The sequence below is a fragment of the Zonotrichia leucophrys genome, chromosome 6 (assembly GCF_028769735.1).
Source record: "Zonotrichia leucophrys gambelii isolate GWCS_2022_RI chromosome 6, RI_Zleu_2.0, whole genome shotgun sequence".
NCBI lineage: Eukaryota > Metazoa > Chordata > Aves > Passeriformes > Passerellidae > Zonotrichia > Zonotrichia leucophrys.
Window position 1 is genome coordinate 15,352,081 of NC_088176.1, and position 13,686 is coordinate 15,365,766.

At 41.7% G+C, this 13,686-nt stretch overlaps 1 protein-coding gene across 1 annotated transcript in view; it reads left to right on the top strand.

Moving 5' to 3' along the window:
* The first annotated feature begins 9,562 nt into the window (after positions 1 to 9,562).
* Positions 9,563 to 13,686, top strand: part of BTAF1 (B-TFIID TATA-box binding protein associated factor 1) — a 42,186-nt gene continuing 38,062 nt past the window's right edge. Inside the window, exon 1 of the mRNA XM_064716743.1 lies at positions 9,563 to 9,865. Coding sequence (XP_064572813.1) covers positions 9,852 to 9,865 — 14 coding nt within the window. The 5' untranslated portion in view covers positions 9,563 to 9,851. The remainder of the gene's footprint in view (positions 9,866 to 13,686) is intronic.

Below are 13,686 nucleotides of genomic sequence, written 5' to 3' on the forward strand. Positions count from 1 at the left end.
AGCAGTCTCCTGAACTGCCTGTGGCTCTCACAAAGGCAGTGCAACAAACAGTAACTGAATTTATGCCAGCAGCTGCCCAGTAGCACCTAGAACTCCTGCTATGGATAAGGAAATCATTCCCTAGGATGAAAAACAGTATTACTATTACCCTTAGGTAAATTGAAATACCTACAGCTTTCATTACTATTACATTTTAACAAAGTAAGACTTGAAAAGGCATCACAATAAATAAGGATAAAGGTGGAGCATTATATTAAACAATTCTATGCAGGCTACTTAGGTCATACAGTTAAGACTGCCTTAAAAGCAAAGCTTTAAAGCATCAAGCAAGAGAGCAAGAGGGTCTAGGTATACTCTAGAAAACTGGGAAAAAAAAGTGTTTGTACCAAAACTCAGAAAAGTTTTTTTTGGCTTTCAATGACAGCATAAAACCCAGATTTCTGAATTCGTGGTTCTGTACTAAATAAGAACTAGATTGGAGTATCTTGTAACTCCTGTTGTTTGGTAACACATGCAAACAGTTCCCCTAGTCAAAGGACTCCATGGGTATAAATTCATACTGCAAATGCTTCATTGCCTGTGCAACTGGTAGAACAACTTTGGCTTTGTTCATTGTACAAAGTAAATAGTTTTCTTATTTTCACAGCAGCTTTGTATTTCCCATTAAATTGTATTTGCCATCAAATCTGATGGTGAGCTCCATTCATGTGGTCTCAGGAATGAAGCCCTGACTATATAAACCAGTTGTGGAACTGAATACTAAAAGTCATGAAAAGGCATTTGTTCCTTCACTTGGCTTTCTTTTTTTTTTTTTTTTTTTTAACTTGAGCTGTAAGATGAGAATCTTTATCTACACTTCTTTATTTGCAAGCAAGAAAGATCTGTAACATGGGCTACTATAGATCCTTTTAAAAAATCAACAAAAAACACCCTTCCTGGCATTTTCCAGCAGGGACTCAAGAATTACAGAGTGATATTATAACCATTTGTTTGAGGTTTTTTCCTACTATGTATGCAGTATTCATAAAGTGAATAAAGAGCAGAAAACATTTGCCCTTTGTATTTCTGTTTTGGGGTTTGTTATTTAGGATTGCAGTGACCCTAGAATCCATCCTTTGCTACTTCAGAGTGGAGAGCTGAAAAGCTGCTGCACTGGAAGGCTCAGTGAAGAAGAAATATGGCATAAGAAGTTAAGATCAGCAGCAGCTCTTACCAGCCCTTGTCAGTTCCTGCAGGACCCTTTGAGGGTCAGGTGCACACAGCCAGGTGGTGCAATTCTGTTATCTAACAAAGCAAATGTCACTTCGCTGCCTGTGTTGAATGCCTCTCTTCAGGGAATATTGTTAGACATGATGTTTCCACAAGTGGTTTTGAGAAGTCTGTATGGAAATAAACATTGTTTTGTTTGTGTATTTATTTATTTATAATTTAGGATAAGGCTCTCCACCCTATTGTTCCTAATGGAATTATGCAGAACTAAGCCCACATAATGTATTACAAACTCCAGCTGACATTTATTTCAAATTCCACAGATTGGTTCATCACTGTGTATTCACATCTGTACTATTTAATTGCTAATTAAATTCATGTGATAGAGAATGAAATTAAATGTTTCTTGTTTTTAAAGGGAATATTATATTACAGCAGCACTCATAACTAAAACACAATACTTTTATTTATTTCACAGTTGTACAAAAAGGCCATAAAGTTTTGCTGGTCTCTTTCATGTATGTTCTCAGCAAGCACAGAACTAGCTGTTGTTGTTGTATCACAGAGCATAAAAAGCCAGATAGTGTTGGTTTCCCACTGCCCTGAGTGTGAAATTCTGAAGAAAAACACAAGAATACAGAAAATTCAGACTGAACATGAAATTATTTAAAGAAGTTGTAACAGTTCTAATATATAGAAATGTTGAACTCAACTCTCAGAAAACTTTTCTGTTGCTGTCCTGATGTCATGTTTTCGTAGGATTTTTATCAGATGGTGAAGCCTTCATGCCAGCCTGCCCTGAGCTGTGATCTTCTGAGTTAGGAAATGTTCAGGTGATTCCTGGAAAACCCTGAAAATTCACATGAGCTCTGTGCAGAAGGCTGATTCCCAAGAATGGCTTGGGAAAAGAAGAGGTCAGCTCCAACAGGAAACCAGAACACAAAGATAAAATTAAAATTTATATGTAGTAATCTAACTGAATGTGTACAGCATTCAGTTTCCTGTGTGAAGAACAAGGTTACCTATAAAAGGGCTAGAAAGGTTTGCATGTGATTGTTTTTTCTCTCAGCTGAGGCAAAAGGTAAATGACCTACAAGAAGCCACAAGTGTAATTGGGATCCTTCCCTGTTTATTTGCTCTGCTAGCAAGCTGCAGGCTTTCTCTTTGTGTGTGCAAGAATGGTCAGTGTTACCCATCAAATCTGGGGGGCACTGCTCAACCAGTGTGCTGGGACCAGCAGTTCAGTGACTGGAGCAGCATCTTCTCAAAGATCAATTCTTTCTTCAAAGAAAGAATTCTTATGTGAAGCATCCAGAAATGCTTCACACCCAAGGCACCCAAAGGTCATTTGTGGCCTAAGAAGCTGCTCAGTGCTAAGAAGGAAGGTATCCCCCATGTGGGGTTTAGCAAGGGGATAGGAGTCCTTGGCTGCTGTGAAGAGCAGTTTATTTAAAATGTGTGTGCAAACTAAAAGCAATAGCTTCCATGCTGGCACCAACCACTAGAGCTTGTTTCCTCTCCAGGCTGACTGTTACTGGCTCCAGTTGTCAGCAGACTGTGCCTTACTGGTTCCAGTGGACAGCAATTACCAAACCAGCAGCTCCCTTTCTTCCTCTTGTGGACAGCCAGAAAAACAGATGACAAAAATGAACCAGGTAAGGAAACAACTTGATTCTTTGTCCTCCTGAGATGAGAAGACAATGCAGGGGTTGTGGGGAAAAGACAGGAAAAGAATTGCTTTAAAAAAGAAAAATGAAGGAGGGAAAATGAAAATGCAAGTGTCAGGGGGAGAGAGTCACCATTGTGAGGGAAGAAAGGTGCAAAAGGTGCATGTGTAAAAAGCTGGTGAAGGATTAGTGGGTATAAAAAAGAGGACACATGCTGGAGGAGCAGTTCCTGGCAACTTCTTATCTGGGTCTTCTGAGCTGTGCATGCGGCTCTGTGTGAGCTGATGTAAATAACAGTTATCAAAAAATACAGGAGCACTCAGACCTCTAATCCTAAAGTAAAGTCATGTGGGATCTTAAAACTAATTAAGGCTTCTCTCTAAGCCTTAAATCTAGTCTATGTGTAGTATAATATCCTGATGATATTCCCTGTAGAATCCAATGAGAACTTTTCAGACCATCAAGTAAGTAACTACTCCACAAACCTAATCCACATTGAAAACAAGCTCAGTTTTTACTGGGTATCAGGAATCCATGAATAAAATTCCATTTGTCTATTACAGGTACATACCTATTTTATCTCACTCTTTCAGGACAGCATAAAAACACACTATAATGTTGCTATTACTGTACCCATCACACAAAACTTACTGTTATAAATTAGTTAAAGTGTAACAAACAAATCTGAAGTAACTCTCTAAGAAGTACAAGCAGGTCAATACAATACATACTGAAAGCAGGAGACATTTATTCCTTTATGAGGAACACTCAGGACTGAATGTTCCACAAAGGAAGATGAAAGAACCCTCAACAAAGATAAGTCTGATAAAGTTGTTACAGATGAGGATGTTCCCCATGTAGTTCTTCAAAGGGCCTCCTCTAACATAAACAGAAAGAAGTTTTTACTTTCAGAGTTATACTACCAAACAAAAATCCATAAACATGATTAACTCTTTCAGGAGAAGAAAAGAGATATCATTAATATCTGTTTATCTCAGTCCATCTTTGAGATGTACACAGTAAGTTTAAAAGAAACAAAAATGGGTATATCCAAGACCTGATTGATCCTTGTCTGCAGACTTCAGATGAAAAATAGGATGGTCCCATCCTAGTATCAACATCATGTTGTAGATATTCAGTAGCAATTCTGGTATACAGTAAATGGTAAATTATGATATTCACACAACATGCTGGAAATCTTTTATAGGCCTAAAAAATATTCTGAGAAACAATATTTGCAAATTAAAGTAAAACAGTTATTGTTTTCTGTCACTTAAATATAGGAGTAAAAATATCTAGAGAGCAAAGGGTACGTGCACCAGACTTGTTTTTAAATCTAATTTAAACTCATTAACTGCTGCAGAACTTGTGATGATGGCCACAGATTAGCTTTCTTTTTTATCTTTGAAAAGCAACAGCTTTTGGAAAGAGCTGGACTAGATGTGAAACCTCTGGCCTTGTTTATTCAGCATTATAGTGTGCTTCTGAATCCTTATGTCCCTGATGACAGAGGTGCTTTTCTATTTATGCTCTTTGTATTCAGTTTGTGCACACTGGAATTATATGCACTTTTTTTTTTAACTGCACAGACTAATGTCCCTCTTGCATTAGGTCATGAAAAAATAAAGAACAATCAGACTACTGAAATTAAATAAAGAAAAAAGCCCTTAAAAGCACACAACTTTAGATAATAGAAAAACTTAGTAAAAGGACTCTAGTTGTTTCTGTCATGTTATTTTCATGTTGCATTTCTCCACGGGGCTATGTAGAAAGACCTGCAGACTTATAGGAAGAGTTTGACCTCATTATTTCCCTTTCTCTTTGTGTCTGACTGGCTCCTTTGTGTCTGTTACCTTGATCCAAACAAGCCCAATTAGATACTTGACATGAGCTTTTCTCCCCTTCAGTTTTCTTTCTGGATATGAAATACTAAATTCATTTTTATATAGGTGTATATATGCATGCATATCTATGTATAAATGTAGATGTATGTATATGATAAACATTAAATATATATATATATTTCTATGTATAAATGGAGATCTCTGCTATCATAAATATCAGTGAAAGAGCAGGTATATATAAAGATGCAATTGTCCATGGAAGTTATTACTGTTAATCCCTTAATAATGAAGTATTAAGTTTATTTACTGAATGTAAATTTACTTTAGTTACTTTCTTGACATAGGAAGTGGTGCAGTTCCATGCACAGAGGGGTCAGACAGGGAGGCTTTAAATGTAAACATAACAGCTTGTTTGAAAAAAAGACCAACAGTATGCAATGCACAGATAATACCATTTCCTAAAAATGCCACAGGAACAATAAACTACCCAAACTATAAAATATTTATTAAACTTAGGATAGCACAGATAACTGCTAGACAAAACTAAGAAACTTGAAGTTTTTGTACATAAAAGGTTTCCAAAGGGTATCAGTAATTTATGTCTCCGTGTGTTGTAAGATAGGGTGGAAAGTAGAGCTGAGTTAGAAAATGGGAAGTTCATGACCATGGAACTAAATGCTGAAGAAATGATAGTCCATGGCTACCAAAACCAAGGTGGTTGTACAACCTTGTACAACAAGGTTGATCAGTTGTACAGAATTTCTCTTTAAAATGGAGATGAGCAAGAAGCAACACTTCTGAACAAGTCTGTGCCACCTCATGAGATAAAATTCCTGAGAGCAGAAATCCACAAGAAAAGAAACACAAGTTTTCCCTCTCTGTCATATCACGAGCCTCTCACTCAGGAAAACTGTCTAAAATTGACAATGTAAAATATGATCAGAGGTAATGAAATCTAATGAGATAATTACACAGCTCTGGTGACATTGGGAATCTTTTAGATGTTGGTGATTTTCACTACCTACTGGTTATTGCAATCCTGTTTGATGTTGAGAAATTGAAGCCCATCAAACATTTTTCAGAGATGTTGCTGCTGCATGTTGTGGGCGATGCTTTGCCCTGGTTTGTGTCAGAATCCAGCACTTCCTTGGTATCTGAGCTGTCAGTCAGCATCCAGCCTCCAGCCACCAGCACTTACTGTGAAGAACTTAAAAGGAAGGCCATGAACAATATGACTTTCTATTAAGAGGCTTTTGAGAAGGTTGTGCAGCTACTAAAAAAACTCCTTGGAATAAAAATAAGACAATTAAAAGCCATGAGAGTTGGCATGGAAACTAGTGAAAAAATAAACACACCTTTAAATAAAAATCAAGCAGAATAGCAAGAGACACTATTAGCTAGCAAGAAAAAAGAGATTACTCAAGAAGAAAAATCCTTCAGCAATCAGAACTCTGATTTTAACAACACTGCTAAAGAGGGGCCTAACCTACAGAGATAAAATGTCAAATAAGAACAAGGAAGATTAAATAATACTTGAAGAAAAAGCAGTTAAATATATAAAAACAAATAGGAATTTTAAAGTTTAAATGTTAGAAATAGTCTACAAGATATCTAGTTAGTTTGCAGACCTCAGAACAGAAAGTATTTTTAAGAAATACATGTTGGAAAGAACCTGCACAGTTTACCTGCATCAGTTCATTCTGCAGAAAGGCATCTCCCAGAAATGGCAGGGACAAGCTTCTAAGACTAGCTTGTTTTCAGACAAGATTTCCAACGGAATTTGGAAATCAAGTAACATAGACACGAAGATACATGTTAGCTATTATGAAAATAATAATATTTTTTTATCAGACCAGAAGGCAGCAAATGTTATACCTACCACTACAGAGAGGCTGGTGTGATCCTGAGCAATACAAATCTACAAACCTTCAGGACACAAAAAACTAATTGGAAGTTAGTCTTCTAAAATTCCAGAACATGTAAAAGATTATGTTATGTCAGGTCTAATCAGGGGGATTCCACCTGAAAAACAGTGCCTCTGTCATCTGCTATTTGCACAGCTGGAGCTCTTGGAGGCTGCACCTCTTTCTGCCTGGGCTCTGGCAGCCAACAGGGCCCATACCCGAGCTGCTGTCACTGGGAATCTGCAGCCCAAGCAATGAGAGTCTGCAGGTGAACACAGCTGGCAGGAGGAAGAAAGGAAAATAAAAACGGTTGAGATGAATGCAGGAAGTACTGATTAAAACATACCAAAGGAGTGAAATTACTGAGTTTTATTTAATTTAGGAGCAGGTTGGAGAGAGTGTACTGGCACACAACAGATTTTCAGGGGGAATTCTTTTAACAGAAGAGGGAAGGAAATGTGTAGGTACTCCTTGAAAAATAGGTCAAAAAAAATTGCAAACAAAATTGGTGTGACTTACAGAGGCACTGAACAGATGCATGGACAAAGAAGAATTAGTTTTCATAGGGTGTGGAAAGGATTGAGGAGAAGATACAAGTGAATAGTTAAGTAATGATGTGCTTTACATAAATGTCACATCAAAATACAAATATATATGATGTGATACTTGAATGAATTGTGTTTGTCCAGATTGCCTGCTATAACAGATCTTTCTGTCTTTTGCAGATTGTTTTGCTGGAAGTGCAGTTTATCATAATTTCAGTAAGTACTCAGAGCACGTGACCCACCACCAATATCTTCTCTGCATTTATTTTTATCAGGTAGGAGCTGTTCAAAACAAACTTTATTTCATGTTTGATGTGCCCTCTGCCTTGACTGCTATTAAAACTGTTTCTAAAGAACCTTAGAGGAAATAGGATGTTAGAATTGGAAACATCACCTGAGGATCATTTCAATAACAGCCACAGATGATAGGATGGCTGCTGATTCCTGGCTAAACAAACACGGATATACTATCAGGGATGTTTGCTATACATCCATGTCAACAGCATCAAACATACCAGGAAAATATCTCCACCCTCAGTCTGTTCCTTGCTACTCCCTGCCCCAATTCCCTGCTTCCCTCCCATACACAGCTAAATCAAACATGTACACACAGAGAACAGGGGCAGGCATGTGCCTGGGATCATGGGCAGGGACCCAGGCAGGTGCACCTGCAACGAGGGTATGGCATGGCAGAAAGGAAGGTGTGGGGAGTTTATGGAGTACTCTGGTGAGAGGCCCTTGGCCTCCAGCTAAATCCACTGTACTTTTTGTGTGTATTCAGCTACAGAAGGTATATTGAGTTATTTGAAGGTAGTTACTGCATCAGAACCATGACAAGCAAAGGGCATTACCTGGGTCATTGAGCATAGCAGTGTGACAAAACCCACGTCCACCACTGCAAAACAGGTCTGTGCTTTGCTCTGGCCACACTCTGTGCTCAGAGGCCTCAGGCTGACTCTCATTGCCAGTGTTTGGGGCCACTTCAATGCCAGTTTCCAGCTGCCACCGTGCTCCCACCAAAGGACAGAAGAGACAAGGCAGGAAAGCAGCACCCCGAGCATACTTTGGGAAAGGCTGAAGTCTAGGCTGGACCTGCATGGAGAAGGGCAGATTGAAGCATTATCCCAATGTCCTGACAGAACAGTCAAAAGACAGTGATAGTGCACACAGCATTAGAATGTCTGTTTGGAATATGTGCTCGTGGGAACGGAATGAGTGAGCCCATACATGAAGAGTGAACTCTCTGGGGAGAGGGAGACCAACCAGAAAGGCTGGGTGAGCAGAAATCCCTGGAGAAGGTTTGGGTGTGAAACACGCACAGCACAATGGGCTTCAGAGGAAAACTTTATCACACAGCACTATGCAAATTCATGTGTTTATCCAAGTTTATGCCATCACAGGAAGAAAAAAAAAATCTATTACTTTGTTTCCAACTTATCACATGAAAGGTTACCTGCGTCAGCTAACTTTATGTACCAGTCTGGGACCATTAATTTAAATGATTAGTCGAAGGCTAATTTCTTAATCTGGATCTGATGGAAGCTGATAGCGAGCACTTGGGAGCCTGGTGTGCCTGCCGGGAACAAGGGGCACTGCCGGGCGGGATTCCAGGATCCTTCAGCATCTCCCGGGGCTCGCCAGGCTGGGAGGGAGGACGGGCCGCTGTCCCAGCCGGGGCGACGGCAGAGAGCGGGAAAGAACGTGGCCCCTCACAGAGCCGGACCAGCCGTCCCGTCGTTGCCTGGCTTGGCCGGCGACGCTTAATAACCCTGGGGTGTTGCCACCCTCGTGTGCCATGGCCCCTCTGCGGTACCAGCCGCAGTGCCACAGCCGCCCCTCACTGCGGGGGCTTCACAGCGGCGCCCGCCCGCCCGCAAGGGCGGTGGGGCCGCGCGACCGAGCCCGGCCACAGTGCAGGGCATGCCGGGAATTGTAGTCCCACCGGCAACGACTTCGCGCCGCAGCACCGGGCATGGCTGATGGACGGCGGACCTCGGCAAGAGGGAGGTACAGCGTTGGTTCGGCGAATACCGACCACGCTGTCCGGCCCTGTTGGTGGGGCAGAAGGGCCACCACCCAGTGGACATGGAAGGGAAAGCGTTTACTCCGCGTTCTCGAGTCCTGTTCTCCCCTCGGGGTTCGGGATTGGGGTGCTCTCCTTTGAGTTCACCCCCCTCCATCGCCCTGCAGATGGAACGCGCCGGCACCAGCCAGCGCCCCCCCAGCCGGCCCGGCGGGCGCCATGGCCGATCCTGCTCAGTGCGGGCGCTGCGCGCTCCCGCCCTCCTTGCTCTTAGAAGCGCTCCCGCCATTGGCTGCGGCTGGGCGCTCTTGCCAATCAGGAAGCGGCTCTCATGGAGGAAGGGAATAAATACAAGATGGCTGCTCATATAAAACCAGGCATTGGGCTTCGCCCCGGTGATGGGGGAATCGAGGCTTTAACCCGCGCTCCGAGGGTCCTTCGCCGCTGCCGCCCACGCCGCCGCCGCCCCGCCCGGGGGAGCGACACTCCGACCGCCGCCGGCCTCTGCCGCGCTCAGCCGCTGCCCGCGGATCGCCGGCGGGGCCGAGGCCGGGTGCGGCGCCCCAGGCCCGAGCGAGGCCCAGCGCCCTCCGCCGGGGCAGCACCCCAGCCCCCCCGTCCCGCCGCCCGCCGTCAGCCCGGCCCGGCTCCGGGCGGCCATGGCCGTCTCCAGGTCGGTGGGAGCTGGGAAGAATGGGGGAAGTAGGGCCGACAGCGGCGACCCGGCACTCCCGGCTCTCCGTGTGGCCTCGTGCGGGGGGGGGTGGAGAGGTGCCCGCGTTCCGTCTCCTTTGGCTTCGGGAGCCCGCCGAGACCTCGCCAAGGCCGCCCCGCCGGGGTCTGGGGATGGCTCTGTGCTCTTGAGCCTGGGTTTGTATCCTGGCCTGCCATGACTCTCGTGCCCCCTCCTCCCTCGGCCCGCAGGGGCTCTGCCTGGGGCGTCTCGGGCTTCCTCCTGAATTCGACACCTTCGTTTTGTTGGCCAGTCTTTCCTAGGGTGGTTAAACTGCTAGGGAGTAGGAAATTAGCATATTGAATCCCAAAAACTGGCAAAGAACTGTTTTTGCGTTTCAGAGCCCTGAGTTGTAAAGTAACCAAAATAAAACAGGCTTTCATGGAGAAAAGTGATCCGTGGATTCTGGCTCTGCCTCAAAATGTTGGGCAGTATCTGCTTGCACACATGTGCTCTGGGGTGTGCCAGCGTTTAAAGCATTCACAGATACAGAGGTGTGTCTTAACAGCGCTGTGTTATAAAAAATGCTGAGCACAAATTCCTGGGGTTGTTTTTCTTTTTTTTTTTTTTTTCCTTTCTTTTTTTTTTTGTGTGTGTGTGAAACGGGCGGGTTAAGCTTCCGAACAGGATAATTGAAAGGAAACTATAAATCCAAATTAAGCTTGTGATAGATTAGCTCCAAGTCACGTGTTAGAGTATCTTTACTTCCAAAGTGCTATCACAAAAGTAAATTCTGTTTCAGTAGCTCTGTGTGAATAAGTTTGCGATTCTATGTAGCAAGGTAAAGGTGTGCACATTTATAATGGAAACCCATTCTTCATCAAAAATAATGGCAGCAATGCACCTTTTAGGGACTTCTAGTAGCAGGTGTTTTATTTTAAGCTTTGTAGTTTCTACAAAGTATCCCTTTGTTTTATTCTACTCTTATTTTTTTATCAACTTGTTATATGTTTGTTGTGGCTTTTTCTCATCCCCCAAATCTGTCCATAAGAACGTGGAAGTAGTGAGGATTGCTGTAACAAGATTACCGTGTACATTAAAATAAGTCATCGTGTAGAGGAGTTGTCTAATTACATTAGGCCTGGTCAGTCTGCTTAACCAACTTTGCTAATGTACATGTGATATGGGGGCTAACAGGAATATCAAGATTGAGCTTTTCACTGTGTGCTGAGACTGTGGCTGCTCTAAAGGCTGCTTTCCATTTCAGTTACCAAGGCTGCTTTAGTGGAAAGCAGCAGTACAGAGATTTACTTAACACCTTTTGGGAACTGAAAGTAAAACTAGATGTGGCTCGTTCTAAGATTCAGTGTGAAGCATTGAAAGTTGGTGTGTTAGTATTGTTCTGTATTGCTTCAGATGATAGTTGTAGTATCCAAATGTTGCACAACTGAGCACAAGGTACTGAGCGTCAGTAGAGGTGCTGTAATACTGGTGAGTCGGTTCAGAGTCGTTTCAGCTTCACGTGTAACTTAGGTAAAAGAATACATGTTTCACAGTGCTGTAACATCTTGGCTATTCCTGGTGAGCACCACTGTTTATGTAATTGAAAGAAGTGATAATGTGTAAATTTTGTCTGTCTCTCTCCCTTTGAAGTTAGACAGCAGCTCCTGATAAGTTGAGTTTCCTTTCTGCTGCTGGACCATAGGAACACCGATACAGTGTCAGTGCTGCTTTTGTAAATAAAGATACTTTTCTTCACCTTTTACTTCAGAACATTGAACTTCAAAGGTCCTTTCCTTTCAGACATATTACAAATAATTGTTTGTGCACTTGTAATAAACCACATATCTATTTTTTGTTCAGTTTAGCTGGTCCATCATCTGTTCTAATTCCACTTTTCCTCTAGGTAGTTACAGTTACTTTTTTTTATGGACTACTGTAATATTTCATTGTTGAATGCCTCTGTACTTATACAAGTTTGGAGAGTGAGGAAGAGCTTGACTAAATCTTTCTGAAAAGCCCACAGAACTTGTGGACTGCATACCAAGCATTACTATTAACAATCATTTCATTAGGGGTAGTTCTATATTGGAGCAGCTATTTTAAAAATATCTTTTTTTGGAAGTGAGAGTTGGAGAAGTTTTACATTCTTAAACCAATAAATTATCAGGTGGTTGTTTTCCCAGAAAGTTTAGTTTTTGCTTTTTTGTCAATCGAAAACCTTTCTCAAAACTCTAATCTGTTGAGGGAGATCCAAAAAAAACCATAGTGAATGCTTTGAAATACCTTCATATTAGATTGAGAAATTGCAGCTTTGCTATTAGTAAGGTTATCTTAAAAGTGATTGTAACTAATTGTAACCTATTGACAAAAAAGTCTGGTATTTAATTCTGCATTTTATGTTACATGGATTGAAGACCTCCTTCTATAAAACATTTGTGTTGATGCTCTAGAAAACAGACATAAAGTGAAACAGTAGATCCCTCATCCCAGAAGACGCTGCAGAATCTTTGCACTGTACATGTTCATCTCTTTGGTAGTTTGTGCTGGAGAGACTGATGAACACCATCCTCCAGACGCAGGGATAGGTGGGTGGGAAGGTTGGTATTCCTTCTGTGAATGTGTCATTTGGTCGGCCTTAGCTTCTGTCACTTAACATTATCTTACAGATGAAGTGGTATAATGTTTGCATAGCTAATAAAAAAAATCCCAATGTTTTTGATAGTGGAACTGAGAAAGAAAAAAGGAAGTGAAAGGTTGTGGTTCAGCTTCATTCCTACAAAGTGCATGATCCAAGTGCACAATTGCAGTGGCTCACCAGTGATCTTTTGAGATACTTCAGAAGGGAAAGTAATACTTCTAAGAGGATGACAACTCATAGATTACTCAGGATGGTAGAGTTTCAGTAGGTAATAAAATGGTGATAGTCCTTCAGTATCTAATAAAACTTTTTTCCAGTTTCTTAATGTGTTCAAAGGCGCCTCATGTTATTCTAGCACTAAGGTGTTAATGCCTTTCTCCTGTTTTGAGTGCCTTTGCAGTATGAGGGAGAACCAATGTACTTTTAAAATGTAACAAAATTAGGAGTCTGGTAAGGCACATTAAGAGTAAACAATTTTATTTTAGTTGGTGTATCCTTTAAGTTCTCCCTGAAATACCTTGAAGTCAACCTCTTCAGGGTATATTCAAGACAGTTCCTTACAGAAATATTGAGAGCATTATTTGCTGCTCTTGCAATCCATTCTTGATTTGATCTGTGTAAGATTAATACTGTTTTCTAGAGTTTTCAGTGGTTTTGTTTACTTGAATTTGTGTATGACTTGTAATATGTAGATTAGGAACCTAGTTTTTATATTGAAACAAATAATGTCAAAAGACTGTGAGAGTAAAGCTCTTGTGAACTAAGCAGGCCCCATGTATTGCTCTCAGCTTTTGAGGTGTGGGGCTGTGACTTCCCAAGAACAAGTGGCTGCACTGGCTGGCATCATTACTGTTGGAACATTTAAAATTGAATACTGCATCCAAAATCTCTTATGTGCACTGCATACCTTTTAGAAATTTTTTTGAGGTTGTCACAGACTTTCTCTGTGAAGAATTCAGCTTTTAGCTTCTGTGGAAGCTATTACTTCATGGCTGCTCTTGCATAAAAAGCAGGAGTTAACCTGAGCAAGTATGTGTTCACTGCTGCTTAAAGGCCTGTGCCCAAAGCACTGGAATAGATGTTCTAGAACCAATGTGCTTATGGGAGTTCAGACTCAAACGGGGGGAAGAATAATGTAACTCTTCCCTTGTTGGTGGAGATTAACTTGAGGACCAGAACA